General features: G+C 42.3%; 3 protein-coding genes across 4 annotated transcripts in view; 2 read left to right on the forward strand and 1 right to left on the reverse strand.

Annotated features, from left to right (window-relative positions):
* Window positions 1–10,559, reverse strand: part of igf2r (insulin-like growth factor 2 receptor) — a 32,870-nt gene extending 22,311 nt beyond the window's left edge. The window contains exons 1-9 of the mRNA XM_046373383.1: window positions 10,331–10,559; window positions 8,749–8,888; window positions 4,934–5,052; window positions 2,997–3,095; window positions 2,187–2,319; window positions 1,890–2,001; window positions 1,569–1,677; window positions 1,296–1,455; window positions 117–306 (exon numbers count right to left, since the gene is read on the reverse strand). Coding sequence (XP_046229339.1) covers window positions 117–306; window positions 1,296–1,455; window positions 1,569–1,677; window positions 1,890–2,001; window positions 2,187–2,319; window positions 2,997–3,095; window positions 4,934–5,052; window positions 8,749–8,888; window positions 10,331–10,461 — 1,193 coding nt within the window. The 5' untranslated portion in view covers window positions 10,462–10,559. The remainder of the gene's footprint in view (window positions 1–116; window positions 307–1,295; window positions 1,456–1,568; window positions 1,678–1,889; window positions 2,002–2,186; window positions 2,320–2,996; window positions 3,096–4,933; window positions 5,053–8,748; window positions 8,889–10,330) is intronic.
* Window positions 10,560–10,857: 298 nt separating this feature from the next.
* LOC124050648 (high choriolytic enzyme 2-like) lies at window positions 10,858–13,741 on the forward strand. Of its 2 annotated transcripts, XM_046373391.1 has the most exons (11): window positions 10,861–11,161; window positions 11,249–11,299; window positions 11,496–11,546; window positions 11,623–11,679; window positions 11,774–11,820; window positions 11,995–12,064; window positions 12,150–12,264; window positions 12,476–12,648; window positions 13,121–13,202; window positions 13,354–13,475; window positions 13,659–13,741. In XM_046373391.1, the coding sequence occupies exons 1-11, from the start codon at window positions 11,128–11,130 to the stop codon at window positions 13,679–13,681; spliced, it is 825 nt and encodes a 274-aa protein (XP_046229347.1). In that variant the 5' UTR covers window positions 10,861–11,127; the 3' UTR covers window positions 13,682–13,741. The 2 variants fall into 2 exon arrangements, with proteins under 2 accessions (XP_046229348.1, XP_046229347.1); XM_046373392.1 differs by lacking the exon at window positions 11,249–11,299 and having other exon boundaries at window positions 10,858–11,161.
* A 1,104-nt stretch (window positions 13,742–14,845) lies between these two features.
* On the forward strand, window positions 14,846–18,502 carry ttll2 (tubulin tyrosine ligase-like family, member 2). The gene is made up of 3 exons (XM_046373386.1): window positions 14,846–15,067; window positions 15,597–16,948; window positions 17,451–18,502. The coding sequence occupies exons 1-3, from the start codon at window positions 14,846–14,848 to the stop codon at window positions 17,752–17,754; spliced, it is 1,878 nt and encodes a 625-aa protein (XP_046229342.1). The 3' UTR covers window positions 17,755–18,502.
* Window positions 18,503–18,504: the final 2 nt, after the last annotated feature.

The raw sequence follows: 18,504 nt of genomic DNA on the forward strand, positions 1-18,504 counted from the left end.
GTATCAAAAATAGAAATTTCTAAATGCTTATTGGATGTTTCCTGTCCAAGCTGTTGTGATTACAGTGTTTGCTAAGGCAGTATTTTTCCTCACGCAGGCTTTCATTCACACATTACCGTAGTGTCTGGTTCTGATATTTTCCAGCCACCTTCTTCACGTCTCCAGACTCCTTCACCTGGCAGGACGATATGAACTTGTCGTCGCCACATTCGTCAGTGGGGACCGCTCCGCACACGTTCAGGTAGTAGATGTAGCTTTCACTCCCACCACTGGGATTGGAATGTGCATAGTACGGATGATCTGTAGCTACAAACACAAAATGGCACAGAAAGGTTTAGGCTGACTCATCATCATCATCATCATCACTGTACTGTGAGTCTCAGTGGACCGCATGTCTCTCTTTTGACTTGGCTGTGACAAGACAAGATATGATGAGATTTCACCACATTCGACACACTGCCTGCTATTATGAATCCATCATAGCTTTTGCCGGCACAGGGTTGTCTCCCACGTTACATTTTTGTTTCAAACTCATAAATTTTGTGTCCCTGCGTCCCGATGGAACGAGCTGACAGTGGAAAAACACAAATGTGGTGATATTCCAACATGGAAATGGTCACTGAAGTTGTGCATTTTAATTTTACATATAAAAATAACTAATTTTGTGAATTACCACACAAAACAAATTATTGTACTCTAACTATTGGAGTTACTGCTGCCTCTGAGGGCCAGCAGTGGGCAGCACCTGGCCTACCCCACAGCACACACAGACGGAGCACAGACTGTAATAACATGTGGAAAAGGCTTTTTCTGTTACTAACACTGAGCTGGCTAGGAACCCGGAAGGCCAGCCTAGTTTGCTCATAAAGCTACTTCCTCTAAATGTGATATAAAAAGCACTATGAGCCTATGAGCTGAAAAGGGAATTGCAGAAAATGCAAGAGGGAAGGAACGTTTGAGCTTTATTTTCATTTAAAAAAACAGATGTTTATTAAGCATAATTAACCTTAGTTTCATGTGTCAATAGTTGGCTAGCTGGGGTTTCCAGAAGGAAGAAATAACTGCTTCTGCGCTTGTGTGGTCTTCTACCATGTAAGAACCAGTTTGAGGAATGAGGACGTGTTCAAGACATTATTTAACCACTTCCTAACAGAGCATCCAGAGCACATATCAAACACAAAAAAATTATGTATGTGAGCATTTCAAAGTAAGAGAAAATAAGAAAGCATAAAAATGTAAAGATGCAACAACAAATCCTTGACAGGTCTTGTCTGGAGTCTGGCCCCTCTACTTACAGCTCAGCGTGAGAGGTGTTAGGTCTATGGACAGGTCATGCTGGTCGCTGGTCAGTTTGCAAGTATGGCTCTCCAGATAGTCTCTGTGACATGCGTATTCGGTCACCCATTCCACCTCGTAACGACAGTTCAGCTCGGCCGTCATCTTAGGAGTGCTGCTCTGAGAAGCAAAATGACACTTTTAGTAAAGCTTCTGGCTAAAAACCTGGCTGAGATCAAACAGAGAGTATGAGAGTGTGTGTGTGTGTGTGTGTGTGTGCGTGTGTGACCTACCGAATGTCTACTTGACGGACAGATGAAAGTGATGGCGACAGCAGGAGTGTGCCCATTGCATAAGGCCGGAGGAGACGAACCAACACTGACTTCATACTGTAACCTCAGTCTTGAGGGGGGACAAGAAACGTGTGAAAACATTTAGGAAAACTGTCTTTTTATTTGGTGACAATAAACGCTGTGCAATAAAGTTTTCTGTCTGGACAATAAAGACACAACGTCAGCACAGTGTGGACAACTGTCAAGCTGATTCTAATTCAAACATAAGGCACGTCAGGTGACAGATGTGAGTCTCTCATGAAGCACCCATCATGAAGATACCTGTCACTGGACACCAGCTCCAGCTGTTTGGTGGGAGAGCCCATGTTGAAGGAGCCTTGACTGGTGACCAGACAGGCTGCAGAGTCTTCAGGACAGGATTTGTCTGGTTGGTCTGAGAGAAGATGACAAAGGATATGAGGTGATGCCAAAAAAAAGTATGTTTGTGTATGAAATACAACTGACAGGAGCAACGCTGAAGCTTTGGTGCTGCAGAAGTTCCCCGATAGACAATCACCAGCTCAGATTTACTAGACACTTATTCATCCAATCATCAGCTCTTCTCCCGCAGGTACTCACTGAGACTTCGACAGATGTTGATATAGAAGTCGATGTTGTCGTCACCGTCGTCCACCAGGTAGCCATCGCCTAATTTGATCAGAGGGCTGAGGTCGTGCTTCTTACCGTCCGAGTCAAACGCATAACAGGGCACCTGGACAACAGAGGAAGGAGCGTCGGACTGCGGCACTGACATGTTTTCATCATCACTCGAAGTTACACTTATAGAGGAAAACGCTAGAAGTTATTCTCAGATGCTCCTGAAAAATCAAGAAAACCCTCCTTAAAACTGCCTGCTGGGACATCCTGGTTCTATCCAACACTGAACAGGTCTGTAGGAACGTGCCAGCATGTAATCAAAGTCCCCTCTGACGTGTAATAAACTCTCAGTTAATGTAGTACCTTGTGAGGGTACGAGAAGTAATTTTAATACTATTAGAGGGCTTCCAATTAGAGATTTTTTCAAAATTATTTAAAGATCAGCAGTCATATTATTCATTTTTAATTAAATCTTTATAAAAGCACAAAAAACATCAAACACTTTGTTCCTACGTGAATGTGTGAAAAGGTCAAAGATTGTATTTTGACAAACACATCAGCCTGTTTCTCTTCTGAGTCTGTGGCTAAAACAGCCGGTTTGTGTTTAATGACCTCAATTGCTCGCATTATTTGCTTCGCTGTGACAACATGTGACACGACTTTTATTCTGATAAACACAAGAGTGGGAAGACGGCTCGGCTCCTCTTCATCGCCTCTCCGGCTCATTCTTTCCTAAGAACAGACACGCATCACAACACTTCCGAGCCGTCCAGCCAATGTTCCACCACGTACCTCTTTGTGTGGTTTGAATTTATCACTCTTGCAGGCGGCGTAGGTCCTCCACTCAAAGTAATGCACACACTGCGACACAGCGACAAACTCTGGGGTCCCCTGTGGTACGCAAACACAGGAACATGAGTAAGACCGACAGTTTCACGTTGATGTGAGAGACGGAAACATTACAGAGCTGTGGAGGAAGCGGCCAAGGAACAATAAATGACATGACGGCAGCCATTTGACACACAGGCGAATAAAGGGACCATTTAGCACGAAGGCCGAACTTTTGCCTCAGGAGAATCCCAGAGTTAGAGCTTTATCAAGGCTAAAATGCTAACAAAAAGTACACTATGAACCCTCGCATTGCTGTGTTTATTCTTCACACACCTCCCACAGCATTTCTGCCGGTGGTCTTACATCCTGCACAAACACACCAAGAAAAGCACAAAGAGAAGCAGCAGCAAATAAATATGAACGTAAGCAATGCAAATTTCTCTTAAGCAAATTCTAAAATCTCGAAAATTTTTTTCCAAACGTTTCGCAATTTTAATCCAGATTTTTGTTGTTTTTCCACATGACAGAGACGTAACTCAAAAAAAGATTTTTTCCTATTAAAATGAAGACAAATGAAAGAGACCCTAACAACTCGTCTCATTTGCTTACTTGTGCAATAACATTCTTCGGGAGAAGCAAATAAGCGCCCTTGCAAGGTTCTCATAGTTTAGTATTTTTACATACCAAAATGAGTTTCATAAAAAAATTCTGCTATGAAAATGCTTAACTTAATAACTTAACCTCTACTGAAAACTCATCTTCGAGACTTGACAGGAAATGACACGTTAATGTCAACCCACCACTGTGTCAAACCCTGAAACCGCAGACACACACTATGGACTCAAGTGAGCAGAAATACACGGCAGGTGACATTTTTCAGCTTTATTTCTATTCACAGGTTCAGTTCCTTTGAAAATGTTGCTGACAGCTGCTTACTATTGGTTTCAGAGAAAAGAACTCATGGAAATATGAGTCAACTGAAAGCTGAAACATGACGAGAGGAGTTTAATCTTTGTTTCAATCCAACATCAGCCAAGTCATCACGCAGAAAACGCAAATTACAAATTCTCCCCGGTCGGACAATTTCTAGTTTCACTGTAACGTGGAGAAAAGCACTTCTGAATGGTTTTAATGGTCTTAATGGTCCATCAGCTCCTCCGGCGAGGGCAGAGAGAGTGGGATCAGAGAACGACGGCTGCATCAAAGCCAAATTAGAGCATTTTTAGTTATCCAGAGATTAAGTGCAAGTACAAAAAGAATTTCAGTTGACTACAGCCCTACAGCACACATTAACAAGTGCTCAATATTGCGCAACAGTGAAAGTGCATGTTCATGGTGGAAGTTAAAGCTCGTGCAAAGTTCAGCATTTTTTATTATTTTGTAGCACGTAACAAATATCACTGCTGACGTGCATTAAACCTCATCTGCAGAACAACTCGATCAACAGCTGAATCTAGGCTACTGAAACCTGATCACCTGGCCAAATATCCTAAAACAAGTCAGTTTTGGCTTGTACTGATCTTCCTGATCAGAAAAAAAAAATCTTCAACTCCTCAGGTTTTCCACAGCTGAACAATAAGCTTCTGATGTGCAGAAGAGACAATGTAGACCAGGCGTTAACTGACAGACTCGAACAAATCAATCTATAAGAAATACTCAGCTATTGATTAATGATAGGGTAATGGTGATGTGGGAACTGTGCCAACTGTCCTCACAGATTTATCTTCTGGGATTCATCCTGACAACCTCTCCAGTCGCAAGCCTGTTTCTCTAACCTTGAGGCCACCACATGTCCCTCACACATTAGACTAAACCCTCCTGGAAATCACCACAAATCATCCATTTAAAAACAAGTGTGTGTGTGTGTGTGTGTGTGTGTGTGTGTGTTTGAGTCTCACCATGGTTTTCCCACACTGGAAGCTGATGCTGGTCTGAATGTTGTTGTTGCTTCCGGGACATTTTTGTGTGTTGTTGAAATCCAGCACCCTGTCAGAAAGCCTCCGAAGGGACAGGTCGCCTGCACACGTAAGACAGTCAATTACAAACCACTGATATGTTGTTCAAGGCTTTTGTTTGCCACATGTGTGGACTTCTACTCACGTTCAAAATGTCCACAATAATGAGTGCAACTCATAAAGTGATGAAACCACAGAATCATACACAAATTACATACGACTACATGAAGCCATGATGTCTGAGTGTTATAGAGGTCATGGTGAGGGGCTGGAAACACCTGTTGTTTGTGTCATAAAAAGATTATATAATCTAATAATTGTGTAATAAGACGCACAGGCTCTCATTCTCAGACTTGGTTTTTCCTGTCTGTTACCGTAGCAGACAGCCTGGCAGAATAACATCTTAACCCACCAACCTCGACCGACCCACTGCTCTGTAAACACACGATAAACCCCTGTGTCGTAACATCGCGACCCCGCTGTCAGTACAGAGTCTTCATTTATCATGTGAGCGTAAACAGACAGCGGTGGGAAAATGAAATAAAGTACAAAAATAAACTTGCAGCAGGTCAGCCAGATAAAACACTGTGGGCGTCTGAGAATGTGTCAAAAAAATTCTAAAATCTTCTCTAAAAACTGACTAAAATGCTTCAACAATGTATTGTTCAAATATTGCTCCTGACAAAGCGTTGAAAAACGCAGATTCCTTCGTAATGAACCGTGCTTGTGTTATCCAGTCGGCCACTTTTGCTTTCTTTCCGTTTCAGTTTCTTTCATAAACCACCCCTCACCAATCTTTCTATGAAGTCAGTATAAGAACAAACAGAAACTCTCATGTGTTTTTGAAGTGTGTTTGAGTGCTCTGCCCTCCTCCCCCCCTCCCGACTGTGGCAGGGCTGTTATCACAGAGGAACCATAAAGGAATGTAACTGAACAACACAGTGACCTACTAACACCGAAAACAAGTGAACTACAGGGGGCAGAACGGTTTGAATCATTCGGATGACACGCTGCTCAGGTCCCAGCCTGTTGCGCTGCAGCAGCTCTGAGCCCCGTCATATCCTGGCAGCATTGTGGCTGCCTGCAAATACGCAACACGAAAGACGCTGTTTCACTGACATTTCTCTGGATATTTTGATTGGATGAAGCTGAAAATGATCACCAAATCAAGTGGTTAGCTGACTCACTCACTGCTGCTGCTTTTCTTTATCCTTTATAATTCGGAGGCAAATGTGATCCTGCAGTCTAGACTTTACTTAGGTAAAAGAGTTTTACTGTTCTGTATATTACTGCAGCTGAACAAAAGCAAAATAATCAACCGCTACTTAATAACTGATTAAACAACAAAGTGAATAAACAAGAAAGAATAGCAAACATTTACTAATGTGAGGATTTGGAGCTCTCCTTCGTCTTATGTGATAGCAAACTGATTTTCTCTTTCGGACACTCACTTGGCGACTGGTGCTTTTCGCGATTTTTAAACATTTAATAGAAAAAAAAATGATTAACCTAAAACGCAACGAGGAGACTAACGGATGAAATAATTGTTTGTTGCAGCCATAATGTTGATCTTTTAATAAAAATATGGGAACAAAAATCTGACTCATTGCAAAGACGTGAATCCAAGCCGACTGCAGCTGCTGAGCTTCGTGTTGTTTTAAACTGGCATTTTGGTCCGTCACTCCAAACATTCACATTTGAGGAAGCAAGCGTGAGGAGAGCCAAGCAGGTTGCATGAATAAAGTCTGAAGTAACGCGAGAGAGCAGACTTTATGCTTGATGATGCGTTCCTGGGTCATGGGATCAGTCAGCCGCTACAATTAAAACTGTAAATCATCTGACCAAACTGTTTCTTCTCTCACGTTCCGCATGTGAGCTTCCTCTTGCAAAATGACTGAACACACATAAAGAAACACACTTTTCCAACAACAGGAGTCATCAATGAGCAACAAGGCTCTTTTTTTTTTTAAATCACCCTCAGAAATCTGATGACACTGTGACTGAGAGCTACCAAAAATAAAGTTGTCACAAGGAGAAGGTCAAAACCCCAGACTACAGGACAAGTTGTTGTTGCAGGACTTTGAAATAACTCTGTCTGGCAGCCTGTCTTCTTGAGAAAGGTTGTGAGCAAAATCAAAGAGACCTGAGAAACTGAAACTACCCCCCCCCAAAAAAAAAAAAAAACAGCAACACACATACACAAAACAGTCACCCAAAACTTAACTGGTCTTAAATTCAGCAAAGAAAAGCAGCAAATCCTGGTAGCCTGAAATATGGGGTACAATCTAATTTTCAATTCAAAATTATATAAAAACACAGAAAGGAAGCAATTACTTACCAAAGATTTATTTTCAGTTACTCAGTTAAACGACTGATGGATTCAGCGCTGTTATTTTTCATAATATTATTCCATTTAAATTGGCTTATGGGGGAGTGGCAGGCAGTGACAGCCTCCTCCTTAGAGTAATCAATTTATGCCAGCTACCGACTGGAGATCAGGGCCGTCTCTGTTCACTAAAGGTCGGGCCTGAAACTGGGTTAACAACCTGAAACCAAGACCGTCTTTCACAGAAAAATGACAGCATCATTCGCTTCACCAAATGCCCAAAGACAGTATGAGTTTATGTGACGATGACCTCAAGCGGCTGTAGAAATGAAAACACTTCTTGTGATTAAGCCAGATAATTCAAAGCTAATTTCATGCTTCACACAGAGACAGCCTAGCGTGTCTCCTGTGTGGCCAAACTGTGCCCAAAACAATTGCAGAACTGCTACAAGAAGGCAAAACCCCTCTTGGGTGTGGATTTATTTTCCTGTAGTGCCACTAAAAGGCTGTGAAATGTTCTGCTCAGTGGTTGTCACAAGACACATGAAACGCATCAAAGAGGGCCAACAGTACGTCAGCTCACATGCACTTTGCTATTCAAAAACATGAACCAGGTAATTAGGATTTAAAACAGAGCAGCATTATGGGCTGGGTGCCATATCAGGCTGTTAAGACCAACACCTGCTCCAAACACAACACTCCTTTATCCAGTGCTGCTCGAAACAAGGTTCAAATGAAGTAGATATCAATATCTTTCCTGCTATTACACCAAGTTTGTCTCCTGGTTGGGACAAAGGTAACGTGGTGATAGCTCCTGCAAAAATCATATTTAATGCTGAAATCTGCAACTTTACACAGGTTGGATCTACAAGACGCCACTGAAATGATGTTCAAAGTACAGCAATGACAGCAGTAAATCTGAATCTTGTAAAAAAGAAAAAAAAATGTTGTAATGTTCCCCAGGAAGAAAACAAAACACCAGAACTGGAAAACATTTACCTGTGCTGTTAAAAGAGAACCAGCCTCTCACTGGGATAAGCAGGAAGAACAAACATCCATTCCCTTTAAGGCGCGGTCAAGTGCAAACACATCAGGTCACATAATTCTGAACCGACTTGTAAGCAACAACATGTTCGCTGCACTGCAACTGTCCCTTCTAGCCTTTGTTTCCAGGTGAACTAGCATCTGTGGACACTATGACACTCATAGCAACAAACTTGATTTGCACACACATGCAATATTTTATTCATGCTGAGGAGAACCTAAAAAAAACCCCAAAACATAATATTCCAAGATGTCCATTTTTTACTTCTTTATTATCACCATCCATAATCTCTCCGACAGGCTGCCATGATGCTACCACACCTGGCTGATGACAGATGTCTTATGTAACTGCAAAACCTTTAATTGTGCCCCAGTGGAACGTACTCACCGACAGACTGCTCTGTGTTGGTGGTGAGGTTCCTGGCACAGACGGCAACGCCTGGCCCACAGCTGGTCGACGGCGAAGACTCACAGAGCTTTAGTGTGTAGCTCACTTTATTATCCTTGTCGATGGCCTCCCATTTATAACTGCAACATGGGGAATAAATAACACACACACACACACACAGAAAAAAAGACAAAGAGTCAAAGAAGAAACAAAAAAAAAAAACATTCAGGCAATGCACACACTTGAAACGTTTGATTATTAATAAATTAATTGTCTTAGTCTTGAAATGTGTGAATATAGTGTTTTTACATTGTTTCTTCTGTCACACCAAATGTTACCTCATTCAATATACTAAAATTTAACACAAATAAGCAGCAAATATTGATATTTGGCAACTTGTCAACTTGCTTGAAATTACTGTACTGACAATTAATTATCAAAAAATTATCAATTCATTTGCCCAAAACGTCTCCATTTAACAAAGGAAAAGGAGCAAAACAGCAACATTCATACATTTAAGAAGCTGGAACGAGTTGTTTTGTCTATTTGGATACTCACATTATCATTTTAGTCAAAAATACCAAAATTACCTACAGTAAGCACAGTACACTCTGCTGCCCAATGCTGTCTCTAAACGGCCATCACTAAAACCTACAGTCCTGATAGCTCTGAATGCTCCACATATTACGACTGGAATTAAACTTTCCAAAAGTTTCTTAGCTGAACTCTATTGTTTAACAGTCTATTGTGAGAACACAAAGTAATGCTGCCAAAACACGGAAATTAAGAGCGCGAGCAGCCTGACCTTACAGGTTGAGTCACCTGCTTATCATTTCTGACTTTATAACGTGTCAATATTTGAATGGCAGCTGCACATACCGAGCTCCACTTCTCCAGGAGAGCAGTGCTTTTCAGACAGCAGCTCGTCCCGGCTATAATCTTAACTTTGGCTGCGATACACACAGCGTTGTGTGGTGCTTTACGGAGAGACTGTGGTGCCATTGTTCCTTCCTGAGACATGTCATTTCACGTTGCTAACATTTAGCATTAGCTGTTACGTGACAGTTTTCAAGTTGCGTTAGCAGTTAGCTTGACAAAGAATAAAACAAGATGAAATTAACCGTTAACTCCTCGGACCCGAGACAATTTAATAATGATATTAGCAAGTTTTGGAGCTCATTTAATTCAACAGCAACTTAGCTAGTCAGCCGGTTAAAACTTATGAGGCAGACGTTTTCTCAAAACAACTATTTATTGATATGTTAGCTAGCTTACACTGTTGAGAGCGGCAACGTTGGCAGTCTAAAAGTTGATGTTGTAACTGTGACAAAAGGCTGACTGATTGTGAGCTAAATTTAACAGGAGACCTTCTCATAATGTCAAGGCTCGTGAGAAACCGGATGAGCGCGTCTGGGAGTTATCAAATGTATCATCAAATGTAAGGACAAAATGTATGAATAAAATCCATCTTTTATCTTAAATTTAATCCCTGTGCGTATGAGGATGAGCAGCTGTGATCTTTAACGTCATCTGCTCTATTTCTAGCTGCAGTGTGTGTCAGTGTCGGAGGTGTGTTTGTTACCTGCAGAGGTCCTGGTACCACGGACTGCTGTCCTCTGCGCCGGTCTGGACCAACAAGCATCCCAGACACGACACTAACCAAAGAACCCGCTTCAGAGGCGCACAACGATTAGATTTATGCTGAAATAACATGTTTACTGTGGTGGATATTGTCTGTGGAGCCTAAGACGACATGATACAGCAGAGTCTATCTGCTCTGGAGCAAATTGATAGGAAGTGACTGCACCACATGACAAGACATCACATGACGGTGACTGATGCTGCATTCAATGTCTGTGGGGAAATTAAAGAAACGCAAATACTGCGTGGAAGTAGTCTTTATGTGTCAGCAGTTATATAAATACTGGCCCAGTACCTCGAAAATATGTAAAGAAAATATGTCTACTGTCTGTATCTTATCTCAATGCTGTCATGATGTCAAGAACATAGCCTCATTCACCAGCCTCCTAGCGGTGTTGACGGGTGTTCGTTAAGTAAAAGAATCAATCGTCCGTATGTTCTATGGTACCTGAACGCATCAATCCTTGCGTCACATTGCACTCGATAAGACGGAGACTTCGAGCACTTTGCATACCGAACCTGTCCTAATCCTGGCCCATCCACCCCTCAGATCATGTAGCCAATAACCTTCACCGCACATAGCATTATCATTTAATTAGAGCAGATAAAAGTAGCTGAAGCTGACAGGCCATAATCAATAATCAGCGGGAAGTGATGACACCTGATGGTGTCTGGGTGACCTGATCTCTGACAAAAGTCCAACAGAAGCTTTGTGTTCCATTGAAACTGTGCTGCACTATGTGGCTTCTGGTCCTCATCTGCGTGTCAGCGGGTACAAACTGAAGTGTTCAAACTACAGATATATTTATTTGTTTTATTGCTAAATAATGATGATTATTTGCTCTCTCTTATTCTGTAGCTAGTGGTGCCCCCATAAGCCCAACCCAGGATGCCACCACCTTTTCCTCGGGTTGGTGTTCATTGGATTTGCTAGCACTTTTTATTTTATGAGGACGATATGATAATGTTGTTATAATGTTGCTCCTCTGCGCTTGCTGTGTCACTACAGCAACTGTAATGGATAAATCTAGTATATTTTATACGTGCAAAACATGCAAAAATTATCACTGTTACCACCTAAACTTCAGTGAATTTTTCTTTTTCAGGTGGCGGCCTCCCTGTAAATGACACCCAGAATGTGACGAGTGCTGCCTCAGGTCGGTGCTCATTGGTGCTGAAGATTTTTTCTTTTGTGTTTAAAACAATGCGACTTAAAGTTTCAGATTTCTGCAGGTATGATTGCTTTAAAACTTGACCCACCAGAGCTGGTCAGTGCAGAGACCATAGAAGGTAAACTTCAGATACGTCATATGTGTTAAATCTGCCAAAATGAATCACATTGCAATGTGCACAATGACTGTTTTTTTGTTTTTGTTACCCACAGAGCTTAAAGAAGACAAGATTGTCCAAGAGGGCGACATTCTGATACCAGTAAGATGGGGGAATCGTTTGTTTTGTTTTCAAATGGCTGCAAAATGCTTGATAGAAAACATTTTTAATAGGAGTGTAGTTCTAACTAAAATGATCAAAAGATTTAGAGTTTTTGTGCGCAGCAGTTTAAACCATGGTGATTATATTGAAAGGTTTAGCTGTCTAAACTTACAGGAGGACAGGAACGCTGTGGAGACCCTGTGGCCAGACGCCGTCATGCCTTACAAAATCAGTGACCAACTGGGTGGGTTGTGCCGGTTCTAACAGGTCTGATGTGCAACTACTGGAGTGCAGGTGACACAACGGCTTCTACGTTTTCGTTCTAACAGCTGATCGAGTGTCGGACATCTACGCTGCCTTCAAGATGATCTCAGACTACACCTGCATTCGCTTCCAGCCTCACACCACAGAGTTTAACTACGTCAAGTTCCTCAAAGGCAATGGGTGAGAAATTTCTTCATGTTAAAGGGTCAGTTCACCCAAATCACATTGTCTTTCTTATCTTTAGTGGTATCAAGCCATGCAGAAAGTGTTTGTTTTATTTGCAATAATAATGACCTGAGTTGAAGCTCTAATTTACTTGTTGGGGCACAAAATGACAGAGTGAGTTTATTTTTCTTTTTCTCGGGCGACTCATCTCTGGATGTCTTTCTAGTTGTGCATCGTTTGTTGGTTGTCGAGGAGGAGCCCAGTCACTGTATCTCTCCCGGTCATGTAGTGTGGGGAATCTCTGCCATGAGATCGTCCACACTCTGGGACTGCATCATGAACACACCCGCAAAGACCGGGATCAGTACATCACTGTGCAGTGGCAGAGTATCATCCCAGGTAAATACACTTTATAGACAAAAGTATTGGGACACACCTGTTTATTCTTGAATTCATGTGTGGTCTGGGCCTGTTTCTCAGGGTTTGTTCTCAGCCCCGGACTTCCAGTGAAGGGAAATCTTAATGCTTCAGCATACCAAGACATTTTGGACAATGCTATGCTTCCAACTTTGTGGCAACAGTTTGTTGAAGGCCCTTTTCTATTCCAGCATGACTGTGCCCCAGTGCACAAAGCAAAGCTCCATAAAGACATGGTTGGATGAGTTTGGTGTGGAAGAACTTGACTGGCCCACACAGAGCCCTGACCTCAACCCCATCCAACACATCATCGTGTTTTTAGATTAAAGGTTGCTGCTGGGGAATTATTTAAACTCATTAATTTGAACTGTATTAACACAATTGAAAAGAAATTAAACATAAAAACATGCTTTAGGTTTTTAAGTAATGAATTATTTGGAATTTCTGGTTAAAGGCAGGCAAAAGAACTTCAAGAAGAAACATGGGAACACTCTCAACCTACCATATGACCTCAACTCAATAATGCACTATGGACAGTAAGTTCTGACCCATCTTTGTTTCAGAGGAGAAACAAATCATCATTGTTTGGTCAAACATTTCTAATTACGACGTCTGCAGATGCTCGGTGAGGGGATAATGCAGCACATACATAAATATATTTTTTTACATTCTGTTCTTTTGCTGCAGGTATTTTTTCACTCTAGATGGAAGTCCGACGGTGTTGGCCAAGCAGGCCGGACCACAGATGGGCCAGAGAACACATCTCAGCAATCTGGACATACAGAGACTGAACAGACTCTACCACTGTGGTATTAACCTCCTCACTAAAGTAGTGTTCTGCCATCTGCAGGCGTCACGTAACAGTGCTCTGACAAATACGACAGATAAATAATTAAATGCAAAACTTTAAACTTGCAGTGGGGTATCGGTTCAAGCTGTCAAAGTATTCTGAAAATACTGAGATGTTTTTCTTTATTTCCTTTTCTTTTCAGGTGAGCGGATGAAAGGGCTGTGAGTGGGCGTCGCTGTTGGTTAACCTGCACTGCTGTGAGATTTAATAAAATTATAAAAGGCCTGCTGTGTTTATTTTTTATTTTTCAGTATATATCTCATTCCTTTTTGTCATTCAATCACGTACTAATGCAGAACATACCTAAACATCCCATTCACCTGACCAACAGTTCAGTGATAGCCAAACTATTGCAAAAAAAAAAAAAAAAAAAAATGCAAGCGGAGCAGTGTACTGACATCCTTATCACCTGCACAGCAGTACTAGATTATTAATACTCACTGGATAATAAATTATACAGGTGTAGCAAAAAAGTGGCTGCTGAGTTATCATCTTTTGTATTACCATAATATGCTTCTGTTGTGTTGGCAGCACAGTAGGCTAAAATGTTCCTCAGAAAACTACAATATCACCTCTACAATAACAACAATACAGACCTAACACTGGGCATCTGGTCATAACAGCTATTCCTTTTGTAAGACGGACGCCTCCTGCACAAAAACCCGTCTAACAGACTGCGTATAATATGAGCCGGTTTGTGTGAGAGTCTGGTTTTGTCTGTAGGGGGAGCTAAGAGAGCAGACTGTCTGTTTACACCCTGAGAGAGTCGAAACTGTCGTTTACCTGCCAGGGAGTGAGACCATCAGCTGATGTGCGACCAGCATTCAAAGGTAAGACCAAACCATCTAGACTCTAGATCTCTACCAAATAAGCATTTTATTGCACATTATTTCTTCTATTTCTCTTTGTAGATTTCATTGCAGAATCTCAGAGGAGATATCTGTATGTATGTCTGGGTATTTGTTGTCATGTTTTTCTGCTTCAGTGTTTTTTGCCATGTTAAAAAGTGACCATAAAGTCCTGTTTATGAGTCTGAAATGTAGCAGGATCTTTTTCTTTATGAACATTTTCTATATTCTAAAGTTCTGTGTCTGTCTGTAAGCTGGTACGCTGAAGCTCGAGTGTCAGGTTTGTTTAGGCTTCTCAGATTTACCATCTAACTGCTTTAGCTCACACACAAACACGGTGCTGGGAGACCAGCCAGGGGATCAACTGTTAAAGTGTGTGTTTGTAAAATCTGAATCAACATTACTGCCTTTAGCTCCATTCATGGTGTTTTTTGCACTTTCTCTTCTTCATACCTGTTGTATCTACAGCTTACAATGCTGCATGGCTGCATCCCTTGTGTTCAGACTCCATGACGGAGGTCCAGAGCTGGTGAGGGAGGTGCTTCTGGAGCGAGGATGGGAGGAATATGATGAGGAAGAGCAGGAGGAGGAAGACTGGAACCTCTACTGGCGGGGCTCTGCATTCCGCAACTCACAGTATCACAACCTGCTGCCGTGGCAACGCCTCAACCACCATCCCAAGACTGCTGGCATCACACGCAAGGTGATGGTCTGACATGCTGTGTTGACTTCAGGTGTTGAAGAATGATCCATGTTTTCTTCTCTCTATTAAAAGGTGTGTTACAGCTTTCAAAAAGGATATATTACTGAGGAGATATGTACCGTATTTGTTACATTTGATGTACAACAATCCTGGTTTGAAAACTCGTGTCATCCTTCTGATGAAACTGTGCGACACATTGAAAGGTGATAGTGCTCGTATTGTGATGAGATCACAGCAAAGAAAAAAAATCTCCCCGTTAAGTTTAAAGGTCACCGATTGATCCAATGGATGTCAGCCATTAGCATTTAGCGTCTTTTAGTGCCAGGTGTAAAGGCAAGGACTCATGGACTGGATGTCATTGTCCAGATAACAGATACAGCTCACATGTTAATACCTGATGTAAATAGGGCTCTAAGCAAGAACACCAAACCAAAAAAAGGTTTCAGACAGAAGTCCACTAGAAAGAGTTTGTTCTTTTCTCTTACAATGATCATAATCTAACACAATCACTTGTAATTTTTTCTGAAAGGACTGCCTGGCACGCAACCTACGGAGAATGAGAGCTACATTTGGTTCAGCTCTCTACGATTTCAGTCCCACTGCATTCATCCTCCCAAACGACTACACTCGCTTCCTGGCCGAGTACAACAAACTGCGTCTGAGCGGGCGACAGTCGGTCTACTGGATATGTAAGCCTACGGATCTCTCCAGAGGCAGAGGGATCTTCATCTTTGAGGATATTAAGGCCTTGGTCTACGACTGCTCCGTTATAGTACAGAGGTACATCAGTAACCCTCTGCTGATCTCCGGCTACAAGTTTGACCTGAGGATTTATGTGTGTGTGAAGAGCTTTCATCCACTGACTGTTTACATTCATCAAGAAGGCCTGGTGCGTTTCGCCACTGAGAAGTACAACCTGTCATCTCTCCATAACCTGTACGCTCATCTCACCAACACCAGCATCAATAAGTTCGGTCCCTTCTACGAGACCAAAAAAGAGAGAGTGGGCCAAGGATGCAAGTGGACCATGAGCAAGTTCAGGCATTTTCTCCACAGCCAAGACATCAACGAGGTTCTTTTGTGGCAGAAGATCAACAACATCGTCACACTGACCCTCCTCACAATCGCTTCGTCTGTCCCCTCCTGTCCAAACTGCGTGGAGTTGTTTGGCTTTGATATCCTTATTGATGTCAAATTCAAACCTTGGCTGCTGGAAGTCAACTACAGCCCTGCGTTAACTCTGGACTGCCAGGCAGATATTACAGTGAAGAAAGGGTTAGTCAGTGATCTGATTGATTTGATGAATTATACACTGAATGACAGCTTGAGAGAGAGGGCTTACCAGATTCAAGGGTACAAGCAGCCTTGTTTCAACGCTAACCACATGTCACATGTTACACCTGTGCTCCCAAAGGTTAAAGACCCCAAGTTTAAGAAGCGAGGGAGCGGTAACCAGTTCTCCCAGACACTCCCACTGCCTCGCCAGCCTGAAAACATGAAGTCCAGACAACACGCTCTTGTCACAAGCTACCAGAGACACCTTCCTCGGGTTGACTTAAGCAAGATACATGCGGCCGGGGGCAGAATAATTAACACCAAAGTTACAAAAACCCACTACGATAAGAATCTAAACCTGATACTCAGCTCACATTCAAGGACAAATGTGTCAGTGGTAAACAGACAGACATGTCCAGCTCTTGCTGCGTGGCTAATGGACAACAGGAGCCCTCACGTGTCTGAGGTTACGCACCATGACGACGACGCTGAAACAAAAGCTCAGGTGGAGCTCTCAAGACAGACGGATGCTTCCTCTTCGACACATGATATCCCACAGCGGGGGCTGGGATTCAGACCTGCCTGGAAGCTCCCGAACATTCACAGGTATCTACAAAAAGACTGTGTATTGTTTGTGAAACTGATCACCTTTTCTTTCTCTCTGCGGTGAAATAGTCACCAAGTATATGTTGTAGTAGGCTAACTTAAAGTCACAGTGAAACGTCTCAATCCAATCCCAGCCTTTGTAACTACATTTGTCAAAATGGAGCCTCCACAGTTTCTCCTGTGGCTTGATTCATATGTCTACATAAAGACAGTAGTTTCTTGAAGGACAACCTTGTGTATCCAATATTTGTATTTTAGCAGAATTTAACAAACGCTGTTTCCCATAAGCCCTTGACATTTGGTTGCTAACCTGGTTCCTAACTTTACCTGAACATGCTAGTGGCTGTGGAGATGATATGGCTCTTCAAGACTAGTTCAGACATGTGTATGTCGGACAGAAGGACAGAGAGAAGTGGATGCTACAGGCTTTTAGACTTACAACCAGAAAGTTTTAAAAAATTCACTTTAGCAGAGAGTGTTTAATGTTGTGGTTGTTGCACAGTAGGAAAGAAAGGCCAGTAAGGGCACTGAAGAGACAACAGACTCCTCCGCTCAGGGTTGGAGACTTCATACGGACCTTCCCATTCAATGCAGCCACTCTGAGGGCCTCACAGCATGAACTGGATGTTAAGACAATCATGCAGGAGATCCGCAGGCTGACTTGCATGGTGGCCTCATCAGACGACAAACTGTGGAGAGCAGATCAGGAGGTGAAGAACGACGAAGACGGTGAAGAAGACTTTGATTCACTGTTGTGGGGTCCGAAGGATCCTCCATTGCTCAGTCAGTGCTTCAAACCCACTTAGAGTATTTTTTATATTAAGGTGAGTGGGGTTTTACTTTGAACAAACATTTAGATTCCTGTAATTTATGAAAACAGACATTTCATCGAGGGACAAAGAGGCATATGCCAGCTTTAAATGCCTAATGAGCCCTACAATGAGAGAACATCTCTAATTCACTTAGCTCTGAGCGCTGGTGTACTGAACCCTGTTTGAATGTTATTCTCCTCAATGCGAACTGAAACAGCACAGAGTCTGAATATTTGACTTAGTTTAAACGTAATGTAGCTCACAGACTACAGAACGTAATACTGTCAGACTGTGTGGAATAAGAGGATTTCTCCAGCCGTTTGACTCTACTACAGCAAGGATTTTCATATCAAACTCCATTTATATCAGCATCTGCTCTCTTACTGCCGACCTCATGGCGTGCTAATATTGTTTGTTTATTTATGATGATATCTGTGCACTTCCATGTTAATGAGAGCCTCGGTTCCAGTGGCTTTGTGACCCAGCAGACACCCGAGGCTAATCCTGAATTATAGTAATGACTTGAGTCTTAATTGAAAGATGAATGGTGCTGTCATCAGGCTCCAAATACTTGATGGCGTGGTCTGGAAATGAGATCTCTCTCTTCCCTCCACCGGATGTCGTTTCTCCGTTACAGATTGTACAAGAAGTACTACACCATGAGCCATACGTGTCACATACTGCAGAGTCTGTACAGTTTTTTCCATTTTCTGATTAAGATGCTGAACGACTCCGTTTGAGTCT

Source organism: Scatophagus argus, chromosome 19 (genome assembly GCF_020382885.2).
Source record: "Scatophagus argus isolate fScaArg1 chromosome 19, fScaArg1.pri, whole genome shotgun sequence".
In the NCBI taxonomy this organism is placed as follows: Eukaryota; Metazoa; Chordata; class Actinopteri; family Scatophagidae; genus Scatophagus; species Scatophagus argus.